Source organism: Stylophora pistillata, chromosome 11, assembly GCF_964205215.1.
Source record: "Stylophora pistillata chromosome 11, jaStyPist1.2, whole genome shotgun sequence".
Lineage (NCBI taxonomy): Eukaryota > Metazoa > Cnidaria > Anthozoa > Scleractinia > Pocilloporidae > Stylophora > Stylophora pistillata.
Window position 1 is genome coordinate 7,025,023 of NC_142529.1, and position 13,146 is coordinate 7,038,168.

General features: G+C 35.9%; 2 protein-coding genes across 2 annotated transcripts in view; both read left to right on the top strand.

The window, feature by feature from the left end:
• Positions 1–13,146, top strand: part of LOC111335295 (protein sidekick-2) — a 67,444-nt gene that overhangs the window by 18,505 nt on the left and 35,793 nt on the right. The window lies entirely within an intron of this gene.
• Positions 520–13,111, top strand: LOC148719843 (uncharacterized; the record flags this gene model as incomplete). The annotated part of the gene is made up of 14 exons (XM_088739171.1): positions 520–814; positions 1,534–1,707; positions 1,859–2,086; positions 2,990–3,184; positions 4,730–5,031; positions 6,568–6,712; positions 7,556–7,858; positions 8,447–8,755; positions 9,077–9,388; positions 10,411–10,517; positions 10,952–11,147; positions 11,530–11,632; positions 11,997–12,264; positions 12,906–13,111. Coding segments are annotated over 14 exons (3,006 nt in total), but the record flags the coding sequence as incomplete, so codon positions are not given.

The window sequence follows — 13,146 nt, forward strand, 5'->3', positions numbered from 1 at the left end:
GAACATTTCATTCTCCGGGCAAAAAATGGTTGTGAACAGAAGAAAACAGCATTTTCTATGCATTATACGAACTGCAAACTCTGGAAAACATTTTGTTTTCCCGCATTTACACACATTAACCTTCCTGGAAAATGTGTATATTTACTCTGATGAATACGTTGTTGTTCACTTGGAAAATGTCAATGAACAAAAGGAAAACACGCTGTTTGCAGTGCGTTAACCGAATGGTTAATGCCGGAAAATGAATCGTCTACCTGCATTTACCACAAAGAAAAACTACCGAATAATAGGATTCACCTGTGTGAAAACGCACAGAAAACGTCGGATTTTCCGCAGGCAAAACACGGGTAAACGTTAGTAAATTGCCACGTTTTCCGTGAATTCAACTTTTGTTTTCCGCACTTTGGGAGGTTCAGACTATAATATGGTCTTACTTTTCTCACTTGGAGTCAATTTACTCTAACATAAGTTTATTGTAGCTTGCTAATAATACAAAACCCAAATCTCGTTTGATATTTATTTCTTTTCTATCCTTACACAGTAAATGTTGCACTTGGGAAGGCCACCCTTCAGTCTTCAACATTTAACAATACTCAGTTGAATGTGTCAGGTGTGTCAGAGAAAGCAGTGGATGGTAATTCTAATACGGAGTTTAGAAATGGAAGCTGTGCACATACTCAGGAAGGCAATCCAAGCTGGTGGAGAGTTGACCTGGGTTCAGATAAGGTGGCAGTCTCTGACATATTCATAGTCAACAGATTTTCAACGCATACCGCAGTGTTGGCCAGAAGTGAAAACTATAAAATTACATTGGGTGAGCAGTCACTATACCATTCATGTATTCAAGATATGATAAGCTACAGATAAAAGGTACAATAAAAGTATTAAATTAGGGCAGTTCCAGTGTGCAAGGTTGAAAAACCATTGTTAGATATGTAGAATTTTGTCATACACAAATATGTATGTGTATGTGAATGTTGGCAGAAATGTTTTAAAGGGAGTTTAATGTTGCTTTATCAGTTGATGTTTCTGTTGCTGCTGAATTGAGATATTTGAATCCCTTAAAATGCACGACTGCATGAGATTCTTTCTATCACAGATCTAGGGATTTTTAAGTGCCACCTGAAAATGCACCTCTTTAAGGAAGCTTTTTATTAATTTTTATATTAAAATTTTATGATGACAGCTAGTTGCTAGTATCTTAACATATGTTGTATGCTTCAATTTTATTATAGTATATTTTTAATAATTATTATTGAGATGTAATGCGTGCTTGATCATTTCATGGAAAGCGCGCAATATAAAAATTAATGTTATTATTATTATTATGATCATTAATCCTTTACACATAATTTCATTATAAGTTGCTTCAAACGAATCAATGTTAGATATATATATATTATATATATATATATATATATATATATATATATTCTGTTTTTTTTTAGTGGTCCAGTTAGATAATTACATTTATATGCACATGCAAACAAAATTTTATTTTCCTTTGAAATAGTCTCTTTTTTGTAATATCAGGTAACAACCAACAAATAGCAAACAACACTCAGTGTAAAGGACTCTACAGTTTTGTTAGCTTCACAGCATCAGCTGTTTGTTTTACCAACCCACTGACAACTGGCAGATATGTAGAGATATCAACAATAAAGAAGCAGTCTCTTCAACTGTGTGAAGTGGAAATCTATTTGCGAGGTACATGTCACCAAATACAGTCAAGATATTTGTAGCAGAGTTTTGAAAGTTTTTGATAAAGTTAAGTTAGAGCCTTAGTTCCAAACTCTTTTTTGATCACATTCTTAATGTGACCAGATGCTGATTGATATAATTGCATGTGTCATTTCAGATAATCTTGCATTTAGAAAACAGACAAGTCAAAGTAGTGAAGAGCATGGTAGTGTAAGTAGCAGGGCAGTTGATGGAATAAGTAACCCAAACTGGGTTAATGGAAGCTGTACCCTCATTGATGGAGAACACAACCCTTGGTGGAGAGTTGACCTGGGACAAGTTGAACCAGTTTCAGAAGTATACTTAGTCAGTCAAGCAGAGGTGTGGCATTTTGAGATCAGAGTGGGTAGGTTAGATGACTTTTTGAAACTTTGTTTCTAAACTGGGGGGCACCCTACATTAAGCAATCCTGTCTCATAATTTTGGCAATGTGTTAAAGACTTCAAACTGTCTACAAATTTCAACTGATAGGTTTTAATCAACTTTATCTATATCTATATATTCAGAGTGTCATTAGAAAATGATAGAAAACAGAGTCTCTGGGGTTATTTAAACGTAAGATCAATGACATTCTTTAAGTTTAACGCAAGGCATTCACGGAAAACAGCTTTAGTGTTATAGTATGTAGTTTTAATTTTAAATATCTTAGCATATGTGATATGTATTTTTATAGGCTGATGAATTGATCGTGTCTAAATAAAGATTACAATACAATACAATATAATGCATCGCAATGAATTATCACTGTCCTTCAGCTTCATGAGCCAGATGTGCTGGAATAATAGAAGCTGGACTCTGGTTCTGAACGTCCAGTTTCTTGCCCTTGCTTTGCATTGCATTGCATTCTTCTTTTCCCTAAACATAAAAACGATAGCTATAACGGACTAGTTCTTCTTTCTGTTATGTTTCCATGAAAACCAGGACCCAGTTGCTTAAAGGGGTGACATAAATGCTATTTTAGCTGATAAATTACTATCGGGGGGAAAATGTCAACAAAAATTAATGTACTGTGTTGTGTACTAGGTGGATGAAATTTATCCAGTGGATAGCATTATCCATGCAGCCTTGGAACAACAGGGCCAGAAGGATAAGCAATGTCCTACACTCAAGCTTGTTGTGATCTCCAGTAGTGTTAGCTGTCTGGCTTAATGTGACTCTCTCGTACCATTGTACAACGATAGTAGATGTAAACAAGTTCTTCATTACTTTTCCTGCTAAAGCTTAAATTGTGTCTTGATTCCCCATATAGGCACAGTACCTGATAATGGAGGAACTACCTATCCTAAGTGCAGAGATAAGCAGAGTTATAGTCTACCACAAGGAAAAGGTGTATCCTTTTTCTGTCGTCCTGTTCTATTTGGAAGATATGTGACAATAAGAAAATTAAGAACTGACGCTAAAAACCTCACAATTTGTGAGGTAGAAGTTTATTCTGAAAGGAGAGGTAACACATCTCATATAAACTATATTATATGTTTGACAAATTCACACTGTTTGAAGTCTCAAGGTATTACATTAAGGAGTTATAATACTAATGTACACTAATTCATAGGTTTTTTCCATATATGTGCGTTGCCTTTAGGATCTTGGCATTTTCTGAACATGACTGATGAGTTCTGTTGTTATGGTTGAGCCTGCACATATGATTTGAACTTGTTAAAATCAAACTCACTGCACAAGCTCAATCTTACTGCCAATTTTTCCTCAATTTTTTCTTTTTCTGCATCTACTATTAAAGTTTGGAGAATATTAATTTGCCCCACTACTTCAAATCAATTCTTGATTTGTTTTCCAATTAGTTAGAGGGCTTAATTTAATTCTGCTGTAGTTGCGAATGCACATGAAACCCTTTTATGCCATAGGTTCTCATAAGGTTCTATCCTTCACTCTAAAATAGTTAGGTGATATATAGTTATACTGCAGTACATGGAAGTGCAATTTAAGTGAAATTCTTTTTCAAGCCTTTTATGTGAATTGGAAAACGTAGACACAACGTTGAGCACGTGTGGTGAAAGTCTGGTGTTAGGGACTGAAAAAAAATTCTTAAATTAATGCACCTGATTAAATATTTAGATGAAAACCAAACAATCATTAGATAGCCCTGATATGATATTTTTTAATTGAATCCTATTTATAATACTAATGTACACTAGCTCATAGGTTTTTTTCTATATGCATTGCCTTTATGATCTTGGGCATTCGGAACATGACTGCACGTTTAAAGTAATCAATGATCATTATCAACTGAGGCATAAGTACCTTTTCAGTATAGTTATTTCCTACTTAATCAGACCTGAACATGATTTACATTTGTGTGAGACATTTTAAGTATACTTGTACTCTACATCAACAACAAAGAAAATGATTTACCTTGAGCAGTATACTTTAAGTGTACTTCAAAAATAGTACTGCAGTTGTACTTATGTAAGTGCAGTACTATTGAAGTATTGTTGAAGTATGATTGCAGTTTAACTATTATTGATGCAGTATACTTATAGTATACTTAAAGTATACTTCAAGGTTATCTTTTTTTGTAAGGGTGATGAGCTCTGTTGTTATGGTTGAAACAGTAAAAATGATTTGAACTTGGGAGACTCAAACTCCTTGTTGGCTCAATCTTACTGCCATTTTCCTCAATCAGTTTACTCTCCTGCAGTACTTGCAGGTAAAATTTAAGCGAATTGTTTTCAAACTTTCTGTGAAGTGGGAAGTGTTGATACAATGTTGAAGATAGCTAGATGTCATCTATCTAGTTAGTCTGGTCACTCCACTAGAAAGTGAAAAAAATTACTTTGATACATGTACACCTAATTATTCATTTTAATGAAAACCATTGGATCATACGTGAGATGATTTTATTTTTACTGAATCTTATACAAATGCAAATTAGTTTTGGATTGGCAGGTTTACTGTCTACTTCTCATGTGTTGTATATGTCTGCATGCTTTATAAATCAATCTGTTCCTCATTTTATTTTGACTGATTTCAGCTTGCCAAATGCAGGCCATTGGTGTGGCTAGCAATGACACACTCCCTGATGCCAGCTTCTCAGCATCAAGTAGCAGTTTTGAAGCTTCTAAAGGTCGACTGAATGCATATGGGGGATGGTTAACCAGCAGAAATGACCATCCTGATGATTATCTGCAAATTGATCTGCAGTATGAGTTTCTTATTTGTGCTGTAGCTACTCAAGGGATGTCAACTTCTAATGATTGGACAACAGAGTATAAGTTACAGCTATCCTCTGATGGTTCCACTTTTGTGACCTTCAAGGAAAACAATGTTGACAAGGTTGGTTAAAAAGCTACAGCAGAGATGTAATTCAAAGCTGTTCAAGATATTCTTGGAAGTGTGCTAAAGGGAGATTTTAAAGTGCACCTAAACCCAAAACCTTTTTTTCACTTAACGAAATAAGCTTATGTTTTGGAGTATTTCTGTGCAAAAATTTTTTAATTTGCTCAAATCTTTCATTTTCTGTGCCCTGTCAAAATACAGAAAATCGGCCGCCATATTGCCGCACGACCGAGTTTAAAAAGGAATGGCTCTAGTGGGTAATGTGACGTCAAATCGAGAACACGAAAGTCTGCTTTTCACACATTTTCACTTGTTTGGGACGGCTGTTGTCATGTTGTCCGAAATATGCCGACTAGGTGTGTTGTATGAGGAATGTATGAAGCGCGATACCCTCTTGAAAATTTCGCACGTTGCTACATCCTTCTACAACACACTTAGTCGGCATATTTTCGGACAATATCGACTACAACCTTTCCAAACAAGTGAAAATGTGTGAAAGGCACACTTTCGTGTTCTCGATTTGACGTCACATTACCCGCTATGGAGCCATTCCTCTTTAAACTCGGTCATGGGGCAAGATGGCGGCCGATTTTCTGTATTTTGACTGGACACAGAAAATTGAAGATTTGAGCAGATAAAAAAATTTTTACACAGAAATACTCCAAAAAATACGCTTATTTCATTAAGCAAAAAATATTTTTGGGTTTAGGTGCACTTTAAATGTGAGGGCGTAACTCCCTGAAATCTGAACCCTAGAGATAGCTTGTGGAATGGTTGATGTGTTCTTAGACTGTAATAGAAGGTCACAATTTTGAAATACATCTCTCCTCATGGTCCTGCTTGAGATTTAAATAGAAACAAGTATACTATTTTGGGTGGACATAGATGCATGGCTCTAAAAGTAAGGAACATACATGTATCTGTTTTAGGGTAAACATCCCAGTTAGCATGTGTAGCAAGTTGCCTGAAGACTTTATTTGTGAGATATAATGTAATGTAAATTGGATTAACTGACCTTATAAATCAGGAAAAAGGGAGTGCTTCTGGATACTTTTTTAAAAGCACAGTGGCCTCATATGTTGTCTAGCTAGAGCGTGCACTAACAGTTGGCTGTTAGTTAGCGCTGAGGGATGTTATGTTGGCATTCTTCTAATCTGCCATGCTACCAACAATGAAATTGATCTACAATAAAATCATCATCTCATATTTTCACAGAATCACATAATTAGATAAATTCTGGCATTCTGATCGGTTAACGAAGTGAAGTATTTAGTGTGGAATTGCGAGTTGGAAACGAGGCTGAGTGATATTGTTTCTCATCTCTTGTTTCACGCTCTATTGCTGTTTTCTTTTTTCCCTTTTTCATTCAATTGTGCGATTCAAGGAAAATTCATTGCCTGACTCATGAATTATGCATTAAATTGCACTTGTAAACCGATATCGCACTCATTACTTCATGGTATTGGTTTTCTCGTGCAATTTAATTCGGAATTCCCTGGCCAGGTAATGAATTTTCCTGTATAATTGTTGTAGATTTTCAGAGGCAATTCTGGAAGAAATGAAATCGTCAAACATAATCTCAAAGATGTGAGGGCAAGGTTCATCCGTTTGCAGCCTGTGAATTATTCTGGTCACAAAGCTTTGAGAGTAGAGGTGTATGGAGTACTTATATCTAAAGGTATATTGTCTTATGTGGTATCAATCAATATTCACATTCTGCAATTTTAGGGCTGTGGCAGGATGGTTAATTTATTAGTTTGCCTCTTTGGTTGTTGAGTATAGTTTGACTCCATTTGGGCAAAAATTTTTAGGCAGAACAAATAAGTGCCATTTTCCACAAAAAAGCTTTAACCAGTATGACTTCCATTCATGGAGGTGGTGGAAGTGTGATCTAAAGGGTTCTACAAATGGAAAGTTTACATCCTTCAGTTAGTTTTGGGACAGCGAAGCTTAGTGCACAGTAGGCCGGGTTGAATTTGATTATTAGTATGCATACAAAAAGATAAATATTATTATTATTATTATTATTATTATTATTATTATTATTATTATTGTTATTATCATTATTATTATTAATTTTCTTTCTATGTACTTGTAACCGTCGGTAATAAATACTGTCCTGAAGATTAAAAACGCTCGGCCTCGTTGAATTGTTTGTACCTTTAATCACTCCTTAGGTTCCTTGTTACATCGCCCTCCGTTTCCGTTTGGTCTTTCTGTTTATATAGGACGAGTAAAACCGTTGTCAATAAGATCCTTAAAGCAAATTTAACGCCCTGAAATTCGTTTAGGTTGGCCGAGGTACAACCTTGTCTCGAACAGTGAAAATATGTGTCACTTGTCCGAGCTAAGACTGGTAACAAAATTCAAAGTAAATGCCGCTGTACAAATCTAATGCGACAGCATTAACAGTACTTTTCTTTGTTATTATTATTATTATTATTATTATTATTATTATTATTATTATTATTATCAACGTTATTATTTCTATTATTCAATTATCATTCTGTCTTTATTTCAGTTCCCTCACAAGCACCCAGTAACTTGACTTTATCTGCAAGCTCCTCTACAAGTATTAGAGCATCCTGGCAGTTACCTCCCGTGTATTCCAGACATGGAATCATTGTAGGATACAAATTGTTCTACAAAAAGAAAGGGTTTATGGGGTCAATGTCTGTTGTAACTATCAATGATGGAACAACTTTTTCAGGAGTTATTACTGGTCTGGATAAGTACACGGAATATGAATTTCAAGTGTTGGCTTTTACGTCTCATGGTGATGGACCAAAAAGTTCTGTTGTGGTGGAGAGAACAATGAAAGATGGTGAGAAACTTGATTGTTTGTGGCAGTTTCACTTCCACTGTTGGTAGGTTTTTAAGAGCCTATCATTGTAAAGTTGGGTTGGAATGTTCAGGTGCAGTAATATAATATTGACTTTGTATATTATACGTAGAAATCCTGATTATTCCCTTGGATCTGATCATTAAAATTCGTTATAACTTAGTCAAGAAAATTGTAACTTGGTATCAGTTGACTGCTGTATATTAATTTGGATCAATGTCAGTATCTGAACAACTGCGCACCCACCCCTCCCCTAACCTAACATTAACCCTAACTTGTCTACTGTTGTTGGGTGATACGTGCTCAACAGTCGAAATACGCATCGACGATGCAGCATTCAGTCAAGCTGATACAGATCATGAATTTTAAGTGTTAGCCTTCACATCTCTTGGCGATGGACCAAGGAGTTCCTTGAAAGTCGTAAGAACATTTCTAGATGATAAAAACATCATGGTAATCAGTATTCTATGAGAATTTCTGTACGTTTAAAGTGATCATTGTTTTACACTACAATCCAAATTAAGTGTAATTCCTAAAGCACTAAATGTTAATTCTGAATTCTCCTTATAGCTTTTTCCTTAGTACCAAGTCCTCCTTCCTCCCTCAGTCATAACCTTAAAACACCGACTGCGTTACAGGGACCAATGATGATTTTATCCTGGAAAGCACCTTCAGAACCAAATGGAGTTATCAGGAACTACACCGTGTTTTACAACCACAGTGAAGATGCATATGATATTCACAGCGAGACCTTTGGACCAGATGTCTTTAACTACACAGTTAATGTGTTTAGTGGAGTCTCTTATTGGTTTAACGTCAGAGCTGAGACATTACAACCTGGAAAAAATGCCTCTCTAAATATTTATGTCCCGGAATATAGTAAGTGCAATATTCTGTATCCCGTATCTTATCTTCTGCATAGATAAGATGCGATGATAATGAGAAGCAAGATGTACGTTGCCGGTACGCTTATTTCAGTCGGTTTATGTGAAGTGAAATAATTAATTTCAATTTTAATTCAACCACAAAACAAAAGTTTGGTTTGATTAAAAAAGTTATTGGAGTTAAAATAAGAGGAACGAAGGTGATTATCTATGAAGAAAAATTGACAAGTGGCTCGAAATGACATGCTTAGACCCTTGCTAAAAACGTCTTGTTGGGGCATGACTTTTAACTTTGACTCAATCTTTTTTCTTCTAGAACCTAGTAGTGGTCCAGCTAGTATAATACCTGCTCATGTCAACAAGACCTCCTTAAACATTTCATGGGAACCATTAACAAGAGAACAGAGCAATGGCGACATTATTCTGTATAGCGTCAAACAAGAATTGCTGTCTCGGGGAACAAAACAGGAAAGATCGTCTTTAAGTAGCAATACAGTTAATACAACAAACACATTCATTTTATGGAGTGGATTGTTGCTTTGTTCGCGATACCAAGTGTCTGTTCGAGCTTATACCAAAGTAGGACCCGGTCCATATGGTCCACCTGTAAAACTACCAAGAACATCAGGTGTGTAGTGCGATATACAGCAGTTGGATTATATTTCGATTGAATTTAGTCAAACCAAAGCCAGTAATCACATTGGCCCATCAAAACAAAGGGATATCTCAAAAAGGAAATCAGAACACTTACATCATAAATAAAGAGATTGTCATAAAACAGCTGACATTTTTTCAGGCATCCGCCATCTTGGACTTACTCTTTTTGTATTTTTTATTCGTTAATGAACCCACCTTTTAGAATCAACTGATCAACAGATGTGTGCAAGTGTGGTCTTGAAATAAAACAACTACGACCGAAAAAATTGAAAAGGAAACGTTAAGAGTCCATTTTTGACTTTCAATTTCAAACTGGCTCCCTTGCAAACCGTTGGAACGCTAGAAAGAAAACACTTGAATTTAAATTTTTTTAGCTCGCATGTTTGGGGACATTTTCAAACACCGCGCATAGATCTGTTCATGTTGTCCTTCAGCAGCATTTTCGAAATATATACAAATTAATCGAATGAAGCGTTACACTGCTGTAAAAAGTAAATTGTTTGATAAATCCGAGCTTTCGCTGATCAACGGCATCATCAGGGATAAGAAAATATTCCGGCAGCGCTACATATATATATATATATATGTAAAAAGAGTGTGGGGTGAACTGTGTGAAAGACGTGACTATGTGTGAAGGCTGTGGGAATAAACTGTGAATGAAACATAATAAAGGCTCTAATGATGGAGCGTATAAACAAAGGGTGTAAAAGAGCATTAAAACGAGATGCTAAAATAGGAGGTCTGCAAATTCACTACATTCTTCCCGGGAATTGAGTGTCGGTTTGTACTTTCCAATGAAAAATGCTTCGTACAGGCGTAGATTGGCGGGGTCGTTTTCATTCATAATAATCTTGAATAATAATCAATGCTTTCATGGTCTCTGTTTTGGCATGCATGGAACTAAATTATGCGACACCTGTACGCAATTTTCAACTTCCTTAGGGAAATTTATGTTCACCGTAAGTATTATTACTATTCTCACTTTCCTGATAGACCCAGGAACACCTTGGGGGTTAAATGCAACAAATGTTGGAGCAACCCAAGTGACGCTGGAATGGAAAGAACCAGAGCTCATGACAAAAGAAGGCCTCAGCTATAGAGTGAGTCGAACGAAAACTATAAAACGATGTTTTAGGGCGGGTAGGGGAAATAATATTTTTATGTTGGAAATTTACTTTTAGCGAACTTGCATTCTTTTCTGGTCTTAGGAGCACAACGCAAACCTTCAACTTACAACTGTAACTCCACTTTCTTAACTTTTAATGCCAGATATCATGTGTTGAGCCTTTTTTGTAGTTTTTGCTGGATAATTTTCAAGGATAAGCAGGCCAGACAGACGGAACAGATAGCTCTTCTTTTTTGAGTGACATTTTCGCTTCTACATTTCGCGTTTTTTTTCCTGTCGATGATTGTCTTTGTCTTTTCATGGCGTATTTCCCGAATGCAAAACTAGAGACAACTTTCTCTTTTTGAACAAGATAGACTGTTTAAAAGCTATGTGAAGTTTTAAATGAAAATATCTTTGTTTCATAAGGTGAAGTATCTCGGAACAAAGCCTTACAATGGAAGCTTTAGAGAGGAAGGTCTCCAAGATGTAGACAATTCCACTTCCTACACTATGAAAGGTTTAGTTCCAGGTTCTATCTACGAGTTTCAGGTTATGGTAAGCTCTGTATGTGGACTCGGAGAACCCAAAGGATTTCCTGATAGCGTCAAAACAAAGACGAGAGGTAAAATTTGATTTACAAGAGCAGTTGTTTATCAATGTTAAGACAGAATTTTAGACTGATAGATCATTGAAACTGATTAACTCATCAAACAATCCTGCGTATCCAAAAATATACGAATAAGGAATATTAACGCTTTTTTAAAAAATTATTTGTAAGCCTACATGTTATTCCTATAATTCTTACAAACGATAAATATAATACTGGTCCAATTTTTGTCATAGTTAATTGTCTGGTAAGTTTACCAAGGCTAATTTTGAATCGGTTATTTGACTTTTTTTTTTGTGCTCCAATTTTGAGCACGTTATCATAAACAGCACACAAACATTTTTGAGGAGAAAATTCCCTTTCAACCCTGTTACAACTTTTTTTTTTTTCATTTTAGCCCCGATCTCTCCAGCTGTACTGTTGCTGGCGAATAAACGTATTTCGACTACAACTGTTGTGATTCACCTATGGCAGGCAGAACAAAGAAATGGCCCAATAAGGTGAGTTACTCATTTTTGGGGGGGACTAACAAACCTTGATCTTGACTGAAATAGTACTCATTTAGCTTTATGCTCGTCGCCACCATTAAAGGAACGCCTGGATTTTTGAGTTTTATAGTCCCCATCCGTGTTGATCTTCCCTTTCGTGTTCTTTATTTTTGCTTGCAATTATTTGGTATTTTGTTGCCCCAAAAAGTTACCACTCCAAAGTTTTATTTTGATAAAAAGGAAATATTTATGACTCAAATTTCTTAACCTGTTTTTCTTTTAGTCAACGTTTTATCCGTAAATGTTATTTTTAAGATTCGTGTACTCGCATTCAGTGCCATGGACGTTGTAAACACTCCAACCTCCTCCTTTTCAGTTCCCATCAAGTTATAGTTCTAAATATTGTTGATGGGGTGGAAGATCTTCCGATTGACTATGCTTCAAAACTAAAGGATTCAAATAAAGCCGGGATAGGAAACCTGTCTTTTTATGTTGCTGCTGAGATAGAAAATGTTCCGAGGAATGAAAAGTCTTGGGAATTCACTGTTGGCGATGGAAAAACGTATGGAGCGTATAGAAACAAAGAACTCCAGAACGGAGAGGACTACATTGTGTTCCAAAGAGCGATGACTTATGACAATGGTGTAAGTAATTTCTGAAAAGTTACCAGTGAACTTACATGGAGATAGGTAGGAGCTTCGATAAAAAGCAAGTGACTGAGCAATAACTTCGATAAAAAGCAAGCACTGAGCAATCTGACTGAAAGCCAGATTGCTCAGTGCTAGATCTATCCGTTCGTAGCCTTTACTCAAGAAGCATTGTGCTCCTATCGCACCTGTGGTACTTTTCAACAGGTTGACTTCTAGGAACCGCATGGGAACATGAATTGAAATAGACCTAAAAGGCAGAAAAAAAAAAACAGCTCTGAACCTTCAAAGTTTCCTGGGTAAGTCCTGGCCTCACTAGGAGGGAGGCCCTCCACAACTTCAAATACTACTTCAAAAACTACCCGCCAAGTATTCCTAGCTACCCATTCCTACCAAATTCTATCGAAACTATTCCGAAAAGACAAGCGTCGTGAATGCTGTTAGGATCAGCAATTTCGAAAGTGTCCTCAGTGTCGCAATAAAGGGAGAAAGAAAGGTCTGTGATAAAACACAATACGAAATCGACTTTTCCTAAACTGGAAGATTACATTTGCCAGCTATTGTAACGTCCACAAAAACTGAAAATGTTAATTTTGATTAATATATTAAGACTTTTTCTTTGTATTTTACTTTTACAGGTCATTTTAGAAGGACCAGTCAGCAAGGTTGCAAAAATTTGTGTCACTGGAGGCAAGATGAATACTTAATTACGATTTTGAGTCGAAATAGCAATGATGAACTTGTGAAAGTATTTTATAGTTTCAGTGTAAACCCAACATTTCTAAAAACATAGACACTCAGCTTGATAATGACTCTGTATTCATAAATTAAATATAACTAACATTGAATGGGTGTTCTTCTCTTTTTGATACACATGCT